Source organism: Silurus meridionalis, chromosome 29 (genome assembly GCF_014805685.1).
Source record: "Silurus meridionalis isolate SWU-2019-XX chromosome 29, ASM1480568v1, whole genome shotgun sequence".
In the NCBI taxonomy this organism is placed as follows: domain Eukaryota; kingdom Metazoa; phylum Chordata; class Actinopteri; order Siluriformes; family Siluridae; genus Silurus; species Silurus meridionalis.
Window position 1 is genome coordinate 3,637,122 of NC_060912.1, and position 25,599 is coordinate 3,662,720.

Below are 25,599 nucleotides of genomic sequence, written 5' to 3' on the forward strand. Positions count from 1 at the left end.
TGAGAGTCTGGAACGTGTGTTTGGTTGAGAGTCTGCGACACATGTTTGAGAGACTGCAACGTTTGTTTGAAAATCTGCGACGTGTTTTAAATTCTGGGGGAAATTTACTTCATAGCCAGTTAAAACCTGTAATAGAGTGATGATACTGCTCTAACTAGCTGGTCTAATTTTGGGTAGCAATAATTCTGGGGTTTCTTCTGTTCCCATTGTTTAATGTAGCTTTTAAATGCTCTTGCCTTCATTGTAGGTAGCTCCTGTTCTTCAGAGTTTCCAAAACCAAAGTACAGGTTCGACAAATGGAGGTGAAGCTGAAGAAAAGCAGGCGATCTACGAAGTGCTCAGAGAAGGGTAAGCATCTTTCGCAGTGCAGACAGTAGATGTAAAACGGAGGGATGGGTGACATGACGGAAAAGGTCACGTGACTATATTTAATTGAAGACATACCTACATGATCTATATGACTACATAGAAGGTTGATAACAAAGGGCCAGTAAAACCCAGCCGTGTTCAAATCACGCTTTTGTACAACGTTTACAGAAAAGTTTGCAAAAGGAGATCAACATTTCTCACAATATCAGTATTACAGTGTCATATTGCACAGCTCTTAACACATCCTTCTCCTTTTATATGCTTTATTTCATTGTTTTTTTTTACCTGACATCATCAGATCTACTGAGAACGAGAAGTCCCTGAGACGAAAGGCGGATATTATTCACGAGCGGTACAGAGAACGGAAGGTGAGCAGGCTCACGTTCACATAAAAAAATTTGCATTTCCTGGAAGTGTGCTGTCATGAGTGTGTGTAGAGAGATGATCGAGATGAGATGGCAAGAGGTGTTCTCCATTTGTGTCTATATGTTTGTGTGTGTATGTCCTTATATGCGCTATCTCTCTATGTCTGTGTGTTTGTGTTTGTATATGTACACAAATGTGGTAATTCATTGTTTGCCTAAGGCCCCTTGTATATGAATCATCCTCCATCGGTCTCCTAGTAACCGTGCCTGTAAATTAGACTGCTGATTAGAGTGGCGTGCAAGTCAGCGATGCATTAACAATTGAGGTAGAACTAAGAAGCTAATACATTTTAAGAGAGCTTCCCTTTCAGTGTCAGACCTATCAGATATACCCATGCTACACTATTCATGACTCTGAAACCAGATCTCTTTTCTACTTACTTAACCCTCACGGTTCATCTGGGTGTAATAAAATACTGTTTTGAGCTGCCAGGGAAGCAGATATGAGATTATTTGAATCCTAGTGTTTGGTTGTAGATTTTGTCACTGAATGAATGTTCCTTCGAAAGACAGCAAATTAGGAGAGAAACAGAAAGAAGCGGATGTGGTAGAATAAATAATTTCTCTTCACTGACAATGTCCTGCTGCCCAAAGCTCTATAAAGATATTGTTTTCTTTGAATGGTGCTGAAGATCTTGAGTGTCCTGCTATAGACCTTTTATAACCCTATTGAACACCTTTTTGGAGGAATTGGTACACTGACTGCACTCCTCACATCACCTACAGTACCTGACTTTTCTACAAGTGATGTAATTTTCCAAAATAAACATCGTTCAAAATCAGATAATAAATAAAACGGAACATGACCCTTAACTCTCTTTGCTGGAAGCACTCTGTACCATGGCTGAACTAGAAGGCTCTTTCTTGCTTTTTTCTTTCTTGCTTTCTTGCTTTTTTCTTTCTTGCTTTCTTTCTTATCTTCTTGCTTATCTACTCTATTACTTGTCTTCCACTCTTATCTTTCTTTTTTGTCCTCCCTTTTTTCTTATTTTTTTACTTGTCTTTGCTTTTTTCTTTCTTTCCTTCCTTCCTTCCTTCCTTCCAAGTCAAGTCAAGAGGCTTTTATTAAGAGAAATTCTTGTAGCTGTGCATAAAACGCAAAATAAGCCATATTGTTAGACTGTGGTAAAACCGGCGCTGCTGACAGGAAGTTTTTCGCACATGTGTATGACAAATCGTGTTTTCTGTACGGATCGATTAGCCACTGTACCAGAACGGTTAGGTATCAATACGTGTGCACCCCCTAGACAATTTTTTATTGGTTCTGTCTGATCATATGCCAGTAATATATATAAAATAAGATATTGTAGTTTTTGCCATCTGACAAACAAGTTTAAGATTAACATTGAGTTTTGTTTTATTTGAATGAAAATCAGTTTGTGTTTATATTCTCTGATCTGTACTCTGAGACACTTTCTCGTTGTTGCTTCGTGAGCAGTTGATGGTTTATAATTGATAACATAGGTCAAGTTTGTCACAATCGCAACACTTTCTTCTTTGTTAGCCGGAAAGAATTGTTGTTTGTGTGAGGTGATATTTTAATGTTTGTGCATTTTGTGCAGCTTTCCTGCTTCTGTGTGTGTGTGTGTGTGTGTGTGTGTGTGTGTGTGTGTGTGTGTGTGTGTGTGTGTGTGTGTGTGTGTGTTTGTGAGATTTAGTTGTGGGTGTATATTTGAATTAAGTGTGTGAGCAATTAGACTGAGCTGTGTTGTGTTACCTCAGAAGACTGTTGCACACTGATGAAGTGGCACAAAAACACATGTGTAGTGTAGGGATGCCTCTGCCAGCTGACTCACCTGAAACTCTACAGATGGTCAAGGAGTGACAGTATCAGGTGTCTCTCAGGGAGGACGGGTTCCCTTTAGAGTCTGATTCCTCTCAGGGTTTCTTCCTCATATTATGTCAGGGAGGTTTTTCCTCACAGGAGTCATCTCATGCCGATTCATCAGAGGATTAAAGTATACAGTTCTCTAAAGTTGCTTTGTGACAGTCTGTGTGTGTGTATATGTGTGTATCTGTGTGAGTGTATGTGTATATCTCTGCTTTATTTCTCTGTTAAATCAATTGATGTTACTAAGGGTAATGTGTGGTTGTGCAGGAGGAGAAGGAGGCAACAGACACTCGCTTACAACAGCAGCTCGCTCAGACCAAGAGAGAACTGCAGCATACCCTGGATCGGTAAAAAAAACAACATTTGTGTGTGTGTGTGTTTCAAAGAAAGCGATTCAATGCTAAATTCGTCTAAATGTTATAACTCGGAATGTCTGACCAGCAAAAAACAAACAAAGTAAACGCCCACTTTCCATATGAATATACTCAACACACTATTAATATAACAGTTCACCGATTTGCTGAGGAAAATGTACATCTCTCGTCACAGTTCGCTCATTGTTAACAAAAGACAAGCATAGAAGTGTTTTATGTTTTTTCCACTTTGCAGCTCAAACCCACTGAGTGCTGAAATGTCGTAATTCCAAGTTGGAAGTAGGATGAATTCAACATAAATAGATTGATGGCAGATAAAATGTGTGAGAAGTACAACATGGAGATTTGGTTGTGTATCAGTGTTTTCCAACATGATTCCATCTCAGTATTTTCTTCGACCACTTTTGGCTTCCAGTTTGCTTTAAACCAGCGATCAGGAACACTCTGTAAATGTGTAACACTCGGTAAACATTGTGTAAAAGCATTTTGGGAGCCGGGACCGAACAAAACATGACCTTTCTTCTAGTTTAGAAAACATTGCACTATACACCTATATCAGTATTTCGGTAAAATTCTTCTAAAATCCATCTTTCATTGAGCTGAAATATAGACAATTTACTTCCAGCTTGTTCACACATCACTTTAATACAATATATGGACAAAAGTGTTTGGACATCTGAAAGTTGCTGCTATCGATTATTTTAGTAATCCAGTATTCTACCGATTATTCCGAAGAATAATCGAGTAATCGGATAAGAAGTACTTTTTCTTTATTAAAGAGCAATACTAAATTTAGAAAATAAGACCCTTAAAATGAACAAATAAATTGTTTCCTTTTTTAGAAAAATGTAATTTTTTTTATTGCTGAAATTGCACACAAGAATATCTGTGAAAACTAACCCCCTTTAGTGCATTTATTTGCCTTTTTGCATCAAAATGAAAAATAGAAATATATACATAAAAAAAAATAATAAATAAAAATAAATTGTGAATTTAGATCCAAATGGATTTTTTTTTTTTCGTTTAGAATGGCAGAGCTGCGCTTGGAGAAGGAAGGGCTGGAGTCTCGCTTTCATCAGCAGGAGGATCAGCTGGCTCAGCTCCAGGATGAGCTGAGAAGAGTATCGGAGAACACGCCTCAATCAGACACACTGCACATGGTAAAGCAGACACACAACACCCATGGTCTATTTTTCAGGTGGAAGATGTTCGGCTGACTTTATACAGCATTTCGGCTTTCAGTGCCATGCTGTAATCGTAAAGAGATTGTAGGAGATGTGTGTATGGATGGTTATTGTAGGCTAGACCAATTCTGGGAATCATTTAGGGAATCACTGACAGGATGCCAATCCATGGAATCTTTCATATTTTATATTGTAAAAGTCTTTTAGCGGTGATCCTTGGGTCACGTCAGCTTATGTTTCTTGGGTCTTTGTCCCAAACAGGGGCTTTATTGACTACACCTGATGTTCTCATGTTATTTCTACTATATGGTTAATATCGGAGTCTTCAGGTACCCCAAAATACATATAATACCCTCAAACCAATAAATACCACCATATACTGTATTCACAAGCCACATGCAGCCCAGAGATAAACAGCCCTGGTTTCCATTATGCCGATTTTCCATCAGGACCTGATGACGCTTCAGACCGAGCTGACTGAGGTGATGATGCTGAGGCAGAAGCAGGAAGAGACCCTGCACATGAGAGAAAGGGAGCTCACTGCACTCAAGGGGGCACTAAAGGACGAGGTGGCTGCCCACGACAGGGAGATGGAGGCACTCCGGGAACAGTACAGCCGAAATATGGAGGCACTTCGGAAGAGCATGGAGCAGGTCTCGCAGGTGTGTGTACGTGTGTCTTAGTATATATGTACAGTATCTCACAAAAGTAAGTACACCCCTCACATTTCAGCAACTATTTTAGTATATTTTTTAAGCAACAATACTATAGAAATGAAACTTGTAGATACTTTAGAGTAGTCAACACGCAGCTTGTGAAACAGTACTGATTTACTGTCCAAAGTGTTAATATTTTGTGTGAGCACCATTGTTATGTAGCACTGCCTTAATCCTCCTGGGCATAGAATTCACCAGAGCTGCACAGGTTGTTGCTGGGATCCTCTTCCACTCCTCCATAATGACATCACGGAGCTGCTGGATGTTAGACACCTGGCGCTTCTTCACCTTCCACTTGAGGATGCTCCACAGGTGCTCAATAGGGTTCAGGTCTGAAGACATACATGACCACTCCATCACCTTCAGCTAACATTTGGGGTTATTATGTTGTAAAGCTGCCGTTCAGCCCAGTTTCTGAAAGGAGAAGCATCATGTTACGCTTCAGAATATTAGAGTACATGTTGGAATCCATGTTTCTCTCAAGGAGCCGCAGCCCCCCAGTACTAGCAGCACTCATGCAGACCCAGACCATAATGCAACCACCACCATGCTTCACTGTTTGCAAGACACAATTTCTTTGGTACCCCCCACCAGGGTGTCCCAAGCCTTTACACATGCTGGACACATCAGACCATTGGACATGGTTCCAGTAATCCATGCTTTTGAACAGTTTGTCTTCAGCAAAACATTTGCAGGCTTTCTTGTGAGCCAGCTTTAGAAGAAGCTTCCTTCTGGGAGGACGGGCGTGCAAACCGACTTGTTGCAGTGTGTGGCGTACGGTCTGAACACTGACAAGCGACTCTTTCAGTCATCATGTGCTGCCAGGATCAAAAGTAATCTCCCATGAGTACTTCAGAATCAGCAGTGTGTGTTCCATGTTGCTTGAAAATGTTGCTTTACAATAACGTGCACTAGCCAGAGCTCACAAACCGCATCTGTAGCAAACTGCCCAAGTTGAAATACATTTGTGTGGATTTAATAGCTGTTTTTTCCTTCCACAATGACTGACGGAGGATAAGAATTATTTAATTAATTATTAAGTCTCCTAATGCTAGATTAGTTACATATTTTATTATGCATCATACAAACAAAGGAGCATGACTTTTCAAGATATAGAGCTTATTAAAAGAGCATTATTACTATCACTTTTTCATATTCCTTGCTATTGAAATCAAAATGTTACATCATGTTGAATGTACCATTCTGTTGGTGGGTGGGTGAATCTAACAAATAACTAGGCTCCTAATGCTAGATTAGTTACATATTTTATTATGCATCATACAAACAAAGGAGCATGACTTTTCAAGATATAGAGCTTATTAAAAGAGCATTATTACTATCACTTTTTCATATTCCTTGCTATTGAAATCAAAATGTTACATCATGTTGAATGTACCATTCTGTTGGTGGGTGGGTGAATCTAACAAATAACTAGGCTACATTAATATCTAAGGGAATTTTTTGTTTAAAAAACAAACTGTATTACCAAATAAAATCAGATATGAGTAAGACATACATTTAAAATATGAAAAGGGTTGTTTCAACTGTGGGGGCAGGTTGTATTCGGCTCGCTGGCAGTAGATTGGGGACCCCTGTTTTATTTTACACAGAAGTCTACTTTTTAGTGCATACAGAGCAATGTTTTCACGATTTATCGCTGCTACAAGAAAACACCTAGCACCCCGGATAAGACGGTTTTGGATGAACAGAGGTCTTGGGCATATTATATGAGGTGTAAAGAGGCTCCTTTAGTTCATCAGAATTCCTGTGTATTATTTGAGCCTCTTTTATTTCATTCAGGCGGCCTATTTATAAAACCACCTCTTTTCAGTCACAGAAGGAGATAGAGGAAGAGCGGCAGAAAGTGAACGTCTCCATTCTGGCTCTGGAGGAGGAGCTGGACAGTTACAGGGAGCAGGGCGAGCGCTGGAAGGAGCAGATAACCTCGGTCGAGCAGGAGTGAGCTTTACATTCAGCACACACAATTTCATTCTCCTCTACAACTTTTAACATCCTACTACATTTAAACCTGAATTTAAGCCTAATATTTAATATTTGGGAAAAGTACATGACTCAGGTTTCAGATTACTGTCACGAAAGCGGTGTATAATTAAACACAAACATTTCTCCTTATATTAGAACAATTATATAATCTCTCTCTCTCTCTCTCTCTCTCTCTCTCTCTCTCTCTCTCTCTCTCTCTCTCTCTCTCTATATATATATATATATATATATATATATATATATATAAAATGTTTTATATATATATATATATATATATATATATATATATATATATATATATATATATAATTTTATTTATTTATTATTTTTTTTGACTATGTCCCACTCTTAGTGTAGTATTTTTTTATATTTAGGGACCTTCATTTGCCATACAAACTGACCTTTGCACATGCAAAAGGCTGAACCAAGTCGACAATCTGGTTTTTAAGCTTTTATCTGCAGCCTAAAGTTTATTATGTACTTTAGATTAGCACAGGGACACATTTGTATGTCAGGAGTTTCCCTGCACAAGGCGGCTTCATCCTCGGTTATTTGTTTCCTCCTGTAATTATACAAGAAGTAGTTTGTGAATATGGTGCTCAGTGTCTGTCTAAGCCCAAGCGTTCCTCTTCTGGTTGTTTCGGAAGCTCAGACAGGCTCTGACCAAGCTCCATGCTCCTGTCCATCATTAGTGTCAATGTTGAAAATTAATTTTAATTACATTTTTTTAATTGGAGGGTTACAGTAGTGTGGTTCAAGTGTGTTAATTCTAAATACACACCGGGTGTTTAAGCAGCCTGAAAGTTCTCAATGTTTGACTCATTATTTACCAAAGGTGTTTTTTTTTTTTTTTTTTTTTTCTCCCTCATGCAAGTTATCATATGTAAACACGCTCATGGGTTGGTCTGTTAAACACCACATCCTTTCATCTGTATGGCCCCAGCTGTCGCTTTTGCAGTGCTAAAAACAATAAGTCCAGATATACGATATGGACAAAAGTTTGTATGCCTGGCTATAAGATTGTGGGGTTTTTGAACATCCAATTCCATATTTTAGTCTGTATTTGCAGGTGGAATAACCTTTCCTTTTCAAAACAAGATTTTGGAAGGTACTTGTGGAGATTTGTGCTCCAACCCATGTCGATTAGCTGCAGTGAATTTTAGAGTCAGAAGTGTGTTTTAAAGCCTTTGTCAGTTTTCTACAGTTGAAACCAAATGGGCCAACTTTCTGTTAATATTAATAGTTTTAATACAATACAATACAATAATAATGATTAGTCTTAAAGGCAATATTCATCAGATCAGCAATATTCTTCCTGCATTTTTTGTGTTTTTTTGTGTTTTTTTGTTGTTGTTTTTTTAAATCACTTGGACTACATTGGGAGCAGGTGATATTTGTCAGTTCCTTATACACATTATAGTGAAGTATCATGAGTTAAATTGCATAAGGTTTGACCTCGATTTATATGTATGGCACAGTACAAATAAATTAAACTGAATGGAGGATAGGATGATTAAACTGATAGTATAAATACACTATATGGATAAATGTTCATAGACACTTGACAATTAGCTTTTTTAAATGTATATCTCATTTCATATTTAGTCTCTATTTGCTGTTATTATAACCTCCACTCCTCTCGGAAGATGGTCCACTAGATTTTGTGGAGATTTGAGTTAAGGTCAAAGAGATCTTCCACTTCGAACCATGTAAAGTATATTTTTATGAAGCTGGATTTGTGCACATGGGCATTGTCATTGTCAATTGTGTGCCTTCAAGATTGTGGTAACATTTTTGAGGAGGAACCACATATGAATGGAAACGTCAAGTATCCCAATATTTTTGTCCATATAGTGTATTCATATTTTTATGAACATAAAAGACCGAAAAGTTTTAGTGTTAAAAATTGTGTTTTGTTTTTGCTTTTTTATTTGCTTTTGTTTTTCTCATGACTGACTTTACCTCTGGTTTCTGTTTGCCAGGAACAGACAGCACAGCACTTTTCAAAAGTGAGAAAGATGTCTAGATTTACCGAGGGGCTTCGGACTGCATTAAGAAGCAATACATACTGATCACTTTCAGGCATTTGGGCTTATATAATTGAAATGCCCACAGTTATCTATAAAATAAAAGACATAAAAAATTGTACATGTATTACTTTTAACTTTTAAATGTGGTAAAGATTTATATTAAGGGTCTTTTTTTATTTTTCAAAATTATCTACTGCATTAGGAAGCATTTAACAGAACTTCAGAATGGATTAACTACAAGTCAAATTATGGACATTATTAATTATTTGATTGAATTAATGCTATTTTTAATATTGAACCAAATTACACCCAATCTACAAATAATAATAATAATACATCTGCAGAGACTAAGGATTAAATACACTGCCTGGCCAAAAAAAAAAAAAAAAAGTCACACACTAATATTTTGCTGTGGCATCGTGTCAATAAGCTCATGCAGCAACACATTTAGCATTTATTTCCACCGAAAGTTAAAGTGATTACTTTTCAAGATCTTCAAGAAAACGAACGTAAAATAAAGACTCTCAGCGGGGTTAAGGCCTGCTTCTGGATAGTGTTCTCTTTGATTAGAGGCCACTCTGTGCAGCTGGTGACGGTTTCTCATCAACGCTTTGGGTGGTTCCATGAAATTCCGGAGTAAGAACGGGAGCTTTGAGGATGGATTGGACTGTAGTTAATGTCAACAGTCTGCTACTTTGACTCAGGCCTCATTTTCACTTCTGATCATCATCACTGTACCCCGCAAAATCGTATATCTGCTATAAATGGACATTCGGTGCAACCCAGATGAGGATGGGTCCCCTTTTGATTCTGGTTCCTCTCAAGGTTTCGACTCAGTGGTAACTGTGGCAAGGGAAAAACTCCCTGAGATGGTATGAGGAAGAAACCTTTAAAGGAACCAAACTCAAAAGGGAACCCATCCTCATCTGGGTGGCACAGAATGTCCATTCATTGCAGTCCCATTGTTGAGGTGTGTAGTAATAGGTGCGTAAACTGCAAAAACCTGGTCATTTAGTGTATTTAGGTAGTCAGCTGACCTCATATTTTGGGCATATAATTTTATTAAACTTAAACCTGAACAAATAAAGCAACCTCAGATCATAACCCTGCCCCCACAGGCTTGTACAGAAGGAACTAGGTATGATGCATATATTTTCTTTCCCTTATCCTCACTCGGACAACATGACCTTTTCTCCAGAGTCCAATTTTTACGCTCTCAATTTTATTAGCCTTGCTGATGGTTTGCTGAAGTGGTTTTCTTAACCACAAATTTTAGTCCCAATGTGGTCTCGGATCTCTGATCACGATCGTTCCAGCTTTTTTCTGATCACATTTCTTCCTTGAAGATGATTTATTTATCCTGATTTTAATATTGTGACAGCTCTTAACCAAATTTTAGTAATTTCAGCTGTCTCCTTAGTTAGTTTTGGTGCTTGATGCACTCAAATCCAGACCCTTATGAAATAGAGTAAGTAGAGTACTTCGAGTAAAAATAGAGTATCTTCTCCATGAGCACAGGGTATGTCTATGGCCAGGCAGTGTGTCTTCATTTAGATTTACATTTGTTATTTGGCAAAATTCATAAATGATAGTGGCAAAAGGCTGTATACTTAGTCCAAATAAATCATTACATTTTATGCATATTATTATTGGATGATTAATGCCAATTTATGGTAATAGAATGAATATCATTTCATGCAGACACTTGGTGTGACATCACTGATAACTTACTTGCTTACAACATTCTTAATGTTTGTTTTTTTAAATAATGTTGAAGATTACCGTTATGGTTTTCATGCTAAAGTAAGCTAATGCAGTAAATAATGAAGGAACCCTTGATGTAAAGCACTTACCACAATTTACCACAATTTACCACAAAGGCTATGTATTGCTTCTTTGATCAAAACAAACCGCTAATAACATCATCTTGAAATCTGCAAAAGCTTTAAACCTAATGAGCAAAAGCAATGATTATATATGTATATAAGCAACAGCCATCAAATCAGGATTCGTGATCAAGGCAGCGATAATGAACATGCAATGCGAATTAAATCAAAGGCGATTAAATCGGGTTATGACTAACCAGATCATGCGTTTCAGGTGGGATGTTTTTGCTAACCTGGTGCTTATTTACTAAAAAATATTACCAAAATGTCTGATTCTTTGATTGTCTGTGTATGTGTGTGAATGATTATTATTATTATTATGTTTTTGTTTACAATCTTGCCACCATTTTGTTCACGAAGAATGTCTACTTGTTTACTGAATTGCTTCGACAGGACTGAGCCAAAATTTCGGAGTGTATAAGTGGGAAAAAAAATTAATGCCAAATGGTATTGGAACTCCATATTCGCTTCACACGGTGTTTAGTTTTTTTGAATGTGTAAAGAAGTGAATTCTTTAAACAAGTACAATATAATGTGATGATTGATGTGGGCTTGATGTGTGTAGGATTTATGGTTTATCTTAACTCCGTGATAAGTCGTGTGAATGTGTGTGGGGGTTGTTGATATAATCCTGAACGGTCTGCTTGTCTAGACTGCTGCAGGCTCAACAAGAAAAGAAGAATCTTGAGGAAAAACTGCTCAGCCTAAAGAAGCAGACGTGTGAAACAGACTCGCACTCTCTCACTCAGGTAATACATCTATTGTGATTTAGGGCATTTTGCTTGGAAGTTTTTATCAATAAATAAATCAACACCACTTGTGTTACCACGTCTGCAACAGACGTTTGACATACGTTCTGCCACAGAGACGTTTGAAATACAGCGATGTGCTGTGTGTCAATTTTTGTGGAAGCTGATTGGGAAAGAATCATTGTGGCTGGTTAAGTTAGATGTTCCAATGCTTGTGTCCTTATAATGTACATTGTTATTTACAGTTAGCTGCTAGCTTGTTGCCTACAAAATCCCAAACTTGGAGACTCTTGTGTCGGACATTAATTTTTTCAGGACATTATATTGTTGGTCATGTCAAAACAACCATATTTAATTAGGCCCAAGAGCTGCAGCGCCGTCTCGACGATGTGAAACAGGCACGATTAACAATCAATGAGCAGAAAGCTGAGCTGGTAAAGAAGGAGGAGGAGCTCACATGCCTGAGAAGAAGCAGTCAAAACAAAGAACAGGAGCTCAAGGCCGAGATCGACAAACTGAAGGACCAATCGAAGAAGGACAAAGAGGAGCTTTCCAAGGTGCTGGAAAAATTTTCCATCGGTTTTTCATTATTTGGCCTGATAAAGCATAAAAAAAGATTCATTAAAATGTAGATTATTTAATTATTATTCTACCCAGAAAAAATTTAACTTTTTTTTCCTTTTCATTTTGGAAACTAAGGCAATCTATATGTATAACTTTAGACAATCATTTGCAGACACGAGTTGTATCCCACAGGACGTTTTTATGCTGGAGATCGATGTGAAGATCTCTCAGCTTCACAGACGACATAAAAAAGTTTGCCTTATGATTTTGTTAGTTAAGAAATGCTCGGCTTTGTAGTAATAAAACACTGACAAATGGAAATGCACAAACCAGTGCTGTAAACAATGAGTCTTGCCATGTTTGCCATAGTGTAGTGAAGTGTTTTAATTTAACACATCATAGTTTAAGCTTTAAAAATGTCAAAGCTACAAGACTTCTGTCATAAATGTTTGTGATGACAGAATGATATGAGAGATATATTGTGTTAATAACTGAGCAATCGATAGCTCGATAGCTTTTCCTTTGACTTTTGACTTGGAGTGAGGTAAAAGTGGCAGGAATGATCTTTTTCAGCGCAGTGGTATGGTGGATGGTTAATAAATAATACTATACGCTGTATTGTTTTGTGTATTCATGAAGTAGTTCGAACTGACTTCAATTTCTTTGTCCTAATTTTGTTGTTTTATAATCATAGTTATTCTACTTCTTCTGCTTGTTTTATCAATTATCCTTACTTACTGTATCTGCCTTTTTCCAAGGCTTCACTGTCATCTCAGGATCCTACCAAAGACACTACTCTTGACCTTCAAGAGGCCAACACTCGCCTTAGAGAAAGAATTGCTCGCATGGTACAGTGCTCACATATTCAATTCACTTCAGTATTTTGTATAGATTTTATGTTTGACCAAACAACTATGTAAATGTACAGATGTTACACTTTTTTCATTGAAAAATCATCCTTTAGCATGATTAACAATTTTACACACAGTTCATTTCTCCAAACATTCTGCTGAAATAGTTTGCCTCTATATACCTTGCCCCTTAGCAAAGGTGTTTTTCGCCAGTTGGAGATTTCTTTTTGACCTAATAATCCAGTTCATCCCAAATCAGTTCAAAAGGTTTAGGTGCGGTGCCTGGGCAGGCTATTCCATGATTGATAGCACCCCATACGATCTCTAAATAACGCTTACAGAGCTGGGAATTGCGCTTCGGCTCATTGTCTTGTTGGATGGTGAAGTTGGTTCCAATGAGTGTTGATGTATGGAATGGGAGCCATGTTGGTTCCTTTCACCCGTAATAAGTCTCCAGCCTTCCCTGCTCCAAAACAACCGCAAACTATTAAGCTTCCACCTCCATGTTTCACTGTGTGGGTGAGGCAGTCTACTAACATCATCTCTCCTGCTCTTTGTCTTATATAAGTTCTTCTGTTAGAGCCAAAAAGGTCAAATTATGATTTATCTGTCCACAAAACATTCTTCCACGCATTCACTGTTCAATTCTTATTTGTTTTTGACTTTTACCTAGTTTGTCGCAAAGAATCAAAAAGGAACATGCATGAGTCTCAAAAACCATAAGACTATCTGTTTCCAAACTGGTGACAAGCGCTGTAACAAACACAATCCATGCACTTCCTTTTTCCAGTCCCAGCTGCACACCAGCCTGCCCGATGGTAGGGATCCAGATGCGCTGGAGGACGAGAACCGACTCCTGAAGACGCAGCTGGAGGAAGCGCGGCGTGCAGCGTCCCGTCTCAGCCACGAGAAAGAGGAACTCGGACGGCAACTGGAAGAACGGGAAAAGGAGCGAGAGACTCTGCGTCGTAACAAATCTGAACTCGAAGAGCAGAAGAGGATGCTTGATCGTACACTGGAGAAGATGAACAAAGATGTGGGTATTTTTGAATGTGTAAGACAGCTTCTTGTAGTGTTATTACAGCTAGCAAAGCAACATGAGTGAAGATAATAATAAAGGCATAAAACAAGACACCTCACACTGGCTACATTCTGTAAACCATAAGTGACCGATTGACTTTTTAGCGAACACTCAAAGGCACGAACTGTAGAGCAGTGATTTTTCCACTTTACAAATAGTTTGTGTTGAGTGTAATTGATTGATGGTCCTATTTTTAAATGGTGTACTATACTGAGAAAAGTTTGTAGACACCTGACCATAGGGTTCTTGTGTTCTTTTTAACCATTACTTAGCATTTTTAGCCCCTATTTGCTATTATAATGACCTCCACTTTATTAGGAAGATATTCCACTAGATTTTTGGAGATTCATTCATCCACAAGGGTGTTAATAAAGTCAGGCCCACACCTACATCAGAAGGTATACAGGTAGTCCCCGAGTTTGGTCTTAGGTTAGGCCAAGTTACGAAGGGGTCATCAAAACCCATCTCTATTATAAATCGGGGACTACCTGTATATGTAAGTGGTTTTTAATTTTTTCTTCTTCTTTCGGCTCTTTCAAACCAACTACCTGCACATCCATAAACCTCCTCCATGGTCTTCCTATTTTTCTCCTTCCTGGTAGCTCCATCCTCAGCATTCTGCTACCGATATACCCAATGTCCCTCCTTTGCACATGTCCAAACCATCTCAATCTCGCCTCCCTCACCTTGTCTCCAAAACGTCCTACATGCGCTGTCCCTCTAATAAACTCATTTCTAAAGTTTGACATTTTCAAAATTGTTTATTTTACTGCTTGCTGGTATTATTATTTTTTTTAACAAAGTATGATTTTTCATTGCTGGAGACTCAAAGCACTTTTGTACGTCGCTCTGGATAAGGGCGTATGAAAAACACAATCTTATGTTGCGAAATTGCCATTATTTTGTTTTGTTTATCATTGAATTAAATAAATTCATTGCAATTTGTACAACATGACTAGCTAATCAATAATAATTAATCTCCATCACTCTCCTGCTTACACCAAATTCACCCCGAAGGCTTTCTTATTTTGCATCACTACATTTTATGCCTTTTTGATGTTTTTTTTTTTAAATATAAAATCCTGCTAGAATACGATATTGTCCTCAAAATGATCGTTAAATAGTGTTTGTAAACATTTATTTGTCATTGTATTACAGATAGACTTGATGATGGGCGATTCTCGGCAGTCCGTTCACAGCCTGCAGGCTCAGCTAGATGACTTCAGGGATCGTTCTCGTAAAGAGCTTCAGGAGTCCCAGAGGCTGAATAAGGACCGGCTGGCTGAGCTGCAGAGAACGCAGAACAACCTCAAAGCAGCGCAGGACGAGGTGAGAGGAAACACCACAGGACCTTTAGTTGGCATTTTGTCCTGCTCTAGTTAATTATACACACAGTAATCTTTTGTATTTCTTTCATGAACAAATAACCTGGAAAATGTAAATGTAAGTAGTAAGTAGAACATGATCCAAAATGAATATAATACATATAAAACATGATATGGACAATAGTATGGAGACATGTGACTTTTCCAGCCATACCTGGTTCTTCTGCAGACTGGTAGCCAGTGGAGGACAGTGAGGGAGTAAATTTCGTTGCTGTACTTAAGTAGCCTTTTCACGTATCTGTAATTTCCATTTGAGGAGACTTGAACTTCGATATACATTTTAAAGTCAAATGTTTTTTCTTAACTACAATTTGTGAAATCAGTCGTTCCTTTTAATTAATGAGGGGATAAAAAACTTAACTGGTCAAACACTCAGCAAGCCACCAATCAGGGCATAGTGGTATCTACTTATCACCAAAATACAGTTCTACAGCAACCAGAACATTTTGAGAGAAATAAATGATGGAAGAAACTCCTGACTCCAACTTACCACAACACCTAATTTTTAATAGAAACCAAACAGTGTTTGACTCTTTAATATTATTCTATTAATAGATTGTTGTGCTAATTGTACTTTTAGTCAAGTGAAAGTTAAAAGTAGTAATATTTTACTTAATGCATCTCTACTTCAACTCAAGCACATGGTTTGTTTACTTCATCCACCACTGCTGGTAGCACAAAGTTGGAGGCAAACAATTATATTGTCTTTGGATGTGGTAGCATGAAATTTTCCCTTCACTTGCGCTAAGCGACCTGTTTCGGCATGACACTGCCCTTTGCACCAAACTAACTGCATGAAGATATGGTTTACATGGGTTGGAAGATGTGAAAGTGGCCTGCTTTTGAGTTTTGACCTCTGATCAAATGAACTATAAATTGGAACTCTGGAATGACTGGCGCTTTACTTAAGCCCTTGTGGATAAATGAATCTCCACAAATCCCCACAAGCACAATTTAAAATCTAGTGGAACATCTTCACAGGAGTTTTTTACTTATTATAACACCAAATGGTGAATTGTCTATAAAGTCGAAGCATCATCGTGCCCGGCCGATCCTCCCTGATATACAAAAGTCTGGTAAAATTGCTGTTTTATTTCTAAAGACCAGAGATGTTTATAACGGTTTGACGCAGTAATGGCATCACACTGCTCCAACATGGAAAGTGATGTATTATTCCCCTCATACCAAAGCAAATTATCATGGTGTTTTACTTATCAATGACTGGCATGTTCCTGTTGCTACTTGCATAATATTATATCAAAGGAGTTCCTTTAACAGCGTCTCCGTACACTTATTTAAACATAGAAATCTTTTGTATCAGTTTTGGGTTATATGGCGCTCTGCGTATGAGCTTTTACTAACAAAACATCAATAGAACAAGTGCATTAGTACATTACGCCGTCCACGGTACCTCCAGATCCACTGTCTGAGTCGTGCTGCTATTCAGAAATTCTGCACACCTTGCAACCAATCCAATTTGAGAACTCAAATTCAATTCAATTACAGTTGAATTTCAGTTGAATTTCAGTTACTAGAGCTCGACCGTGGATTTTACAGATACAAATAGCTAGATTGGATTGTACTTGCTCATAACCGATTAATTAACCGATCGAGAAAGTTTTTAAAATGAATACTGATTTAAAAAAAAAACAAACAGAACCCATAATGCAAAATTTAAATAAATTTCAAAATTTACTAATTTTTTTTTTTATTAAATAAATGCTCATTTTATCTGTTAACTTTATTTAATGCATTATAAAATGAATGACGTACAGCACGCAGTTTGACGTGTCGAAGCAAACAGCACGGAATGGAAGTGATTCGCCTCTAGAGGCCGCTCTCCTACTGTAAAAGGACTGCGGTCCTTCTTCGGCGCAGCCGCAACCCGGAAAAACTATCAGTATGGATTATTATCCATAGTCCCGCAAATCAATCATCGGTGCCAATTAATCTGCAAAAGTTGAGTTGCAGATTACAGTGCATATCCAAACTTAACTCTGTTGAAGATTTTCGTAGAATCAGTTTGCTTTTTTTACAATGGACTATAGATCCAATAACAAGTTTAGTTTAATGTTTTCTTATTTAGCAGATCACATCAAAACAGACAAAATCCTTTCAGCACAATGTGAATACATCAAGACTGTGCAACTTTCTCTTTTAGTGTTCTAGATATAAGGAAATTAAGGTGGACCTTCTTGGCCACTATAACTTCTGCATCTGACTGTTTTGTTTTTGTGAACAGTTTCAGGCAAATATCACTCACAATTTTTGTCATGTTTGGCGTAAACTTCGATCTAGATTCCATAACCTTCTTAGTTTCTTAACAGACTCATATACTGTGCTCTTTTATCAACCCTTGCTTGAATTTTGTTTATTTCCTCTTTGATTATGGTGACCTGTGTGGTGGTGTGTATCAGGTGTCACGTCTGAAGAAGGAATTGCTGGTGTGTTCTGAGGAAAGGGATGGTGCTCAGCTGGATAAGGAGCTACTGAGCAGCCGTCTCAAACACCTGGAGAGTGAGCGGGACAATGAGAGAACTTCTCAGACGGACCGCAGCAGAGAGATACGGCTTCTAGAGGTGTGTGTGTGTGTGTGTGTGTGTGTGTGTGTGTGTGTGTGTGTGTGTGTGTGTGTGTGTGTGTGTGTTCATTTGATAGTCAAATACAGGACACAGGACATTGTCTGATGGGAATAGTGCAGGATCCAATCTGTTATGGGCTGAGTGTTTCCTGTTAATATAAAGAAGCGTGTGCGTGTGTGTGTGTGTGTGTGTGTGTGTGTGTGGGGTGTTAATGTGACCCTCATATTTGCCTACATGTCTTAGGATAAAATAAAGACTTTGGAGATAGAACTGGAGGAGGAAAAGACTGGAGCAGAGCTTTTGAACGAGCGCATCACACGAAGCCGTGAGCAGGTTGCCAAATCTCCACCAAATCCTCAAGTGTTTTTTATTTATTTATTTATTTATAATTTGTTTTTACAGTAACCTCTTAATGTATGTTTTTTTTTTTTTTTTTTATTAAAGATGGATCAACTCCGCTCTGATTTAATGCAAGAGCGCTCAGCCAGACATGACCTTGAGATGGACAAGAGTTCAGTGGAGAGACAGGTACACAGGTTTTTATATGGCCGTGTCAAAATGATCATGAACGCCTCACGATGCATTTAAAGCAAAAAATATACTTGACAGCTTTTATTCTTCAACAATCGCTCAATATGCAGTATTACTTTCTCGGTATTATATTTAAACTCTCGAGACTGTTGTGCGTAAAAACAAATAAAAAAATCCCAGGAGATCAGTAGTTTTCCCTGGATTTGTTTTTGGATGTGCAGATTAAATGGAGCCCTTGATGTTACGCTGCCACGTGATTCTCTGATTTGAGTTACATGAATAAGCAGGTGTAAAGGTGTTCTTATTAAATTGGCCAGTGAGTATATCTCAAATAAAAACACTCAAAATGGCTAACTTTGCCAGTCTCTGGAAAGATTTAGGATTAGGGATTTTCATTTCCATAACTGAGGCAGAAGCGATCGCAAGAATGCAGTTAAGTGAGGAGAAGTGAATTTGCATATAAAATATTGGTCACAAATTATTGGTAACTTTCTGAATACTAAAAGTATTGTGCCGAAAAAAAATGAAATATATGCAATATGCACAAAATGATTATTTTTTTTTATTATTATTATTAAAAAGCTTTTGATGTTTTTTATTGGTCAGTGCCCCCTAGTGGAGAACAGTGTTCAAAAGAAAGTGGATTAAGTCAAGTGGATTTTAGTGTCATTTCAACCACAGTTGGTTTACAAGACAGTGAAATGAAACATCATCCTCCAGGACCAAGGTGCTACATAAAACCACATGAATTAAAAAGCTAGGATTTCCTCAGCCTTCTCAGGAAGTTGAGATGCTGCTGGCTGGCGAGGTTCTCCGCGAGGGAAAACTCTGTTTAGAAGTCGTTGATGTTTCGAGGAGAAAACAACTACATCAGGGACAAACTTACAATTATAAAGAACATCTTATTCATTTTAGCAACACATTATCTGTGTAAAGCTGCTTTGAGACAATGTTCATTGTCTCTCTGTCTGTCTGTCTGTCTGTTTATCTCTCTGTCTGCCTTTCTGTCTGTCTGTATATATTTTTTTTACACATACCTAAAAATCCAGTACGATGCATCTAGGAACACCGTGCTAAATGCTAAAATTTTCACAAGCCCTGTAGTGTGTGTGAGAGTGTGTAAGGACAGGAACAAGTACAAGTAAACAACACACACTGATTCCACAGAGAAGTTCAGTTTCCTTTGCTTCTTTGTTTCTCAGATGAAAGAGCTGAAGTCTCGTGTCGCAGATATGGAAAGTCAACCTCGATCTTCTGCAGGAGTCACAATACTGGAAAGCAAAATCCAGGAGCTGGAGGATCGGTTGCACAGCGAGGAGAGGTGCGCGTACACACACATACACACACACACACACACACCACCTATGTATAATCATATGACTGGTTTAAAATTATATGATGCAAAATAGCACATGTTCAGTATTTGTGTATTAAATGGTTGGTTTTGTGTAAAAACGGCTGTTCAGAGAGAAAAGCAGCATTCAAGCAGCACAAAGGAGGATGGAGAGGAAATTAAAGGATGTCAGTGCCACACTGGACCTGGAGAGAAACCAGCATGCTGAACAGCGAGACCAGGTATATATACACACACACACACACACACACACACACACACAAATGAGGATTACCTTATTAAGGCTGCAGTCAAACTAGACTTTAATCATATGCAATTGGGTGCCTGCTGCAAATACACTGCAACATACGGCAGCTGCTGCGAATGTGGGTGGCTCCTGGATTTTTTGGGTATCTGTTGCAAATGTGGGTGTCTCCAGGTTTTTCGTGTTTCTGCTGTGAATACGAGCGGCTACCAGGTTTTTCAGATACCTGCTCTAGATACGCTGCAAAAATGACAGCTATTGGATTTTTTGGGTACCTGCCTTGAATGCAGGTTGCTACCGGATTCTTTAGATACCTGCTGCAAATGTGGGTGGTTACCAGATTCTTCAGGTTCTTGCTGTGAATACGGCTGGCAACTGTATTCTTCAGGTTCCTGCTGTGAATACGGGTGTCTACCAGATACTTTGGGTACCTGCTTCAAATGCAGGCAGATAGCGGATCGGGTGTCTGATGCGACGCTGCAAAAGTTTGTGGACACCTGAGCATAAGATTTGTATTTGCTTTTTGAGCATCCCATTCCATGTGCAGGGGCATGTGGGGGTCTCTGAGTCTTGGAGAATCTTCATTATGTCTTTTCTTAAGCAGAGTCTTATTTTTAGATCGCCTTCATTCATAATACAAAAAACGTTTACACTTTTACGCTGTATCCTGTATACTATACTCAAGAGTATCAGCAGTAACTGTAAACATTCCAGATTTTTCTCACATGCCATCCTTATACAGCACTTGGGGGAGGATCTAAATCAGGGATGGGTAACTTTTATTAATGAGGGCCAGCATTCTTTCTCCTTCATACCACGAGGCCAGATTATTAATCCAGACTAACAAATATTACATAAAAACTCAATGTATTTTTTTATTGAAGGAACTCGGTGTACAATTAATGTAAAGAGTTTACTATAAATCTTGTGCTGGCTTTAAAAGTGCTACATAAAACGGTTTGATCCTGTACAAGTTTCTTTCTTCTGTTTGAACACTGTTTTCACTGGGATTCTCATTGTTCTTTTTCTTTTAAGTCATTTTGACGTCAGAAATTAGCGCCCTCTCCTGGTTGGAGAATTAACATCCTAATATGAAAGCAGTCTTTTCATTTTTGCAAAGATACTACATGTAAAAGATACATAAAGATCTCTGATCTAAATAAAAGTAATAAAATGTTGTGTGTGCAGCTCGCTCTGCGTGTGAAGGCACTGAAGAGGCAGTTGGATGATAGCGAGGGAGAGGTGGAGAGACTGGAAGGCGTGAGGCGGAAGATTCTGAGGGACCTGGAGGAGCAGCAGGAGCTGAAGGACGTCCTGCAGGCCAAAGTCAGCACACTGGACAGCGAGCTGAGGTCTGTTCATATTTACTTCCTGCATACATACTTTAACATTTATGGCATTTAGCAGATGTGCTTATCAAAATCCACTTATTTTATAAACAATCACTTGAGGGTTAAGGGCCTTGCTCAAGGGCCCAGCAGTGGCAACTTGTAGGTGCTGGAATTTCAACTCACGACCTTTTGATCAGAAATCTAATGTCTTAAGCACTAATACTGATAATCAATGACCAGATGCCTATATTTGGAGCATTAGATATCCACTATATAGACAAAAAGTATTGGGACACTTGAATTTTCCAGCCATATGGGATTCTTCTCCAAATTGTTACTACACAATTGTATTGGATATGGTAGAATTATATTATCGCTTCACTTGATCCAACATTACAATGCCCCTGTGCACAAAACCAGCTTCTTGTAGATATGCTTTACATGGGCTGCAGTGGAAGATCTCCAGCTATAGATCAATTCAACACTATTGGGAAGAATGTGAACGCTGACTGAATCCCAGGCTTCCTCATCTCTCCTACATCAGTACCTGACTTTACTAACACCCTTGTGGATGAAGAAATCTCTACATGCACACGCCAAAATCTAGTGGAACTTCTTCCCAGAAGAGTGAAGGGAAGAGCAAATGAAGACTACATGTGAAGTGGGATGTTCAGAAAGCAAGATGTGTCCACAAACATTTGTATATATAATGTGTATCACAAGAAGACATTTCTGTGATATGATATATATATTAGTGTTTACTGTATCATAGTATATGTTTACTGACTGCTAGCAAAATAGTGGTGGATGTTGAAAGAAATTTTATTTTCTTAGAAAGTTTACTAGTAACACATTTATTCATTCAATAAAATGTCAAAAAAATGTATTTTTACAATTTTTTTTTGTCAACTGCATCCATTTGGTGTTAAATAACCAAATAATTGCGGTGATGGGGCTCTGTTGCGACACTAATCTCAGCTGTGATTTCTTTTGGCTTGGTGATTTGTGATGTGTTTGTCAGGAGGAAGATTCAGCAGACACGGCGTCCCATGCTGCTGTCCACTCTCAGCTCAGAGGAGGACGATGGATGCTTCGACTCGAACAGCATCGCCTCCATCTTGACAGAATCACCGCTTCAGACCACCACCTGCTGAAGATGGAGTGAAGCGAGCGAAACGAAAAACCATGACACTTGGATTTCTATCTTTTTATTGATAAATCGACCATGCGTATAAACCAATAACAATCGAATGCCTTAATTTTGTAAAGTGCCTGAACGTTCTAGTTTTGACGTGAGCTCACGAGAAAATAAAAAAAATGATCAATACATTTCTTGTGAAATGAAGTTTTAGATACATTCAGAATCATACACTGTCCTTTTTACTGTCCAACTGAATATATGGTTCTTTCTGATTAGTTCTATAAAGTCATTTTTCCCCATTTTGTGTCCATGTGAGTGTTTATATAGATATTAAAAGCGTAAACGGTCTTTATCATTACACATGCATACACTGTTTATTCCTCATATGCAGACAATAGAAGGTTAGTTTAGCTGTTTTTCACAGTGGCTTTGGAGCATTTCTCGAATAATCATTCTTAATAGCTGCAAACCAGAAAGTCTCAAAACAAATCACACAAACAGCACAACACAATGGATTAGCTGCAAAAGCCTGGATTTTCCTCAAAATCCTTAGTTCATCTCTCAAAAGTAAGTATTTGTGTCAGTGAACATCTCGTTGCCATCAGAATTACAAGTCCTTTTTTGTGATAAACAAAATCGTCAAAATGTGATGGTGCACGGTTTCAGTGTTTCCTGGTGTAAAACACAGTTTGGAAGGCTGAATTTCTTCTGTATGACATTTGTGAATTTTAATCGCACAAATGTACACATTACTGTATGTGGAATATTGATTGCAAGTGACTGAACAGGGTTCACACTTTCACTGTACTGTGCTAGAGTTTGGTCATTTCCTGATTGTTGATCCATTTTTAAAAAACAATTGTAATTTGGTGTTTTGCTCTGTTGCCGATCGAAGGTTCATGAGATTCACCTTTGACCTGTTTTCGAGAAGTAGTCAATCATTGATTCTCTGCATTTGATTGATTCATTGATTCACTCGCCTTCGATAGGGACAACATTCAAGATTCATCTGCACAATTCATCAATTCAACACATTTACAAAAAAAAAGGTTTAACAGAAATGTGAAGAAAAGAAACCTGACAGACAACTAGTTTAAACATTTTACAGTTTTTCTCAGTTGCTTTGGAGCGTTTCTCAGATCAGAAATAAAATTCTCAAAAATACTTGTTCAACCTCCACATCATTTAGTCATTTGTGCTCATCATAAAAACATTTCTTGTTGTTTTGATCAAATTGCGAATGCTTTTGTACATCATTTAATCGATTGTGTACAAGTGTCTGCTGTTTCCTACATTATCAGTTGTTTATGTTCATGTTGATCAAAATATATTATACTGGTTTCACCTGAATAGTTTTAACCCCCAAAACATCTCAGCATCAGTTCATTGTATACGTCATTGAATGCAAAATGATTAAACCAGTTGTCAGAATCTGTCATCTGAAATGTATATTACACTTTTTTCTTGTAAATGTGTTGAATTGATGAATTGTGCAGATGAATCTTGAATGTCACTGATGAAGGCGAGTGAACGGCATCAGATCAACCAATAATCAACTCTTCTCTAAAACAGGTCAAAGGTGAATCTTGTGAACTTTTAATTAGAGAGTGAATACAGTCAGAGCAAAACACAGAATTATACATTCTGAAAATGGATGAATAACTAAAAAACAAACACTTGTACAGTAAAAGTGTGAATCCTGTCTGTGTCTTGTAATCAATATCAATCAAATATTCAATCAAATAAATAAATTTGTGCTGCTGAAATTCATAGATGCCAAACAGAAGGCAGTCAAATTTTGTGCATTTTCAGTCCAAACCATAGTTTAAATCAAGAAATCCTGAAACTATGCAGCATCATACTGAAAACACGACTAAACATTTTGATGATTTTGTTTGTGATCAATGAAGAAGGGACTTTTTATTCTGATGGGAATGAGATGTCATTTGACTAAGGATTGAACTAAGGATTTTGAGAAAAGTTCAGGCTTTTGCAAGAAATCCAATGCTGTTTGTACACATTGTGAGAAATGCACTTACTGGTTTGCAAATATTAAGGATGATTCAAGAAACACTTCAAAGCAACTGAGAAAAACTGTAGTGATTTATGCAGAGAACTGTTTCGGGGGTGACGACTATTCAGGTGAGAACCAGTATAATATATTCTGATTAACACTTAAACAATTGATAATGTAGGAAACAACAGACACTTGTACACAATCAATTTAATACATTTACCAAAACATTTGCAAATTGATCAAAACAGGAAGTGACGACATGATGTGGAGGTTGAACGAGCAGTTTTTAGAATTACTTTTCTGATCTGAGAAACAAATGAGGAAAAAGTTCCAGCTTTAAATGTTTCTGCCATGATTTCTCATTAAGCATCTAGAGGAGGTTTCAATCCTTCTTCTGGATGGCTGGATGGAATTCAATCGGAAAGATCCTAAAGATCTGCGCTGATACTGTGGAAGGAAAAAAAACTATGAAGTTGGATAGTGTCTGTAATTAATATAAAAATATATGCACTTATGTTACTAACTGTTAAGAAATTCAACGATGATGGAATTATAATAAATGGATTTGGTGTCACCAAGATGAGGTTTTCATTTCTAAGTCAGGTTTCCCTCAACGTTTATTCCTTATAATATCTGTTGCCACTGGTTCACTCATTAGGCATAAACTTAATATGGACTAATTTATGACCTTGAATTTTATTCTTGGGTCATAGATATATATGATTTATTATATCTGTAATGTTCCTATTATTATTTTTATCACATGACTGTTTGCTCAATCAACTGAGTTTATGTGAAAAGACTGGAATGTGACTCTCAACACATCGATCTATAAGTAGAATGATATTAATGACTCAAACACTCACTAGATTGATATCTATTAAAAATAACATGAGCCCCAAACCTTCTTTTCACAGGTCTCGGGTGTTGTGACGAGTTCAAGTCAGGAG

General features: G+C 37.8%; 1 protein-coding gene across 5 annotated transcripts in view; it reads left to right on the top strand.

Annotated features, from left to right (window-relative positions):
- The window catches only part of cgnb (cingulin b), a 37,264-nt gene extending 14,334 nt beyond the window's left edge, over positions 1 to 22,930 (top strand). For 2 of the 5 annotated variants that reach the window (XM_046844124.1, XM_046844125.1), the window contains 19 exons: positions 248 to 348; positions 668 to 737; positions 2,893 to 2,972; positions 4,027 to 4,159; positions 4,633 to 4,845; positions 6,731 to 6,858; positions 8,886 to 8,912; positions 11,472 to 11,568; positions 11,928 to 12,125; positions 12,891 to 12,980; positions 13,774 to 14,019; positions 15,223 to 15,393; positions 17,867 to 18,028; positions 18,275 to 18,364; positions 18,476 to 18,559; positions 19,765 to 19,883; positions 20,029 to 20,137; positions 21,349 to 21,512; positions 22,513 to 22,930. In XM_046844124.1, coding sequence (XP_046700080.1) covers positions 248 to 348; positions 668 to 737; positions 2,893 to 2,972; positions 4,027 to 4,159; positions 4,633 to 4,845; positions 6,731 to 6,858; positions 8,886 to 8,912; positions 11,472 to 11,568; positions 11,928 to 12,125; positions 12,891 to 12,980; positions 13,774 to 14,019; positions 15,223 to 15,393; positions 17,867 to 18,028; positions 18,275 to 18,364; positions 18,476 to 18,559; positions 19,765 to 19,883; positions 20,029 to 20,137; positions 21,349 to 21,512; positions 22,513 to 22,645 — 2,415 coding nt within the window. In that variant the 3' untranslated portion in view covers positions 22,646 to 22,930. The remainder of the gene's footprint in view (positions 1 to 247; positions 349 to 667; positions 738 to 2,892; positions 2,973 to 4,026; positions 4,160 to 4,632; positions 4,846 to 6,730; positions 6,859 to 8,885; positions 8,913 to 11,471; positions 11,569 to 11,927; positions 12,126 to 12,890; positions 12,981 to 13,773; positions 14,020 to 15,222; positions 15,394 to 17,866; positions 18,029 to 18,274; positions 18,365 to 18,475; positions 18,560 to 19,764; positions 19,884 to 20,028; positions 20,138 to 21,348; positions 21,513 to 22,512) is intronic. The other 3 variants (XM_046844127.1, XM_046844126.1, XM_046844128.1) reach the window with 3 other exon arrangements.
- Positions 22,931 to 25,599: the final 2,669 nt, after the last annotated feature.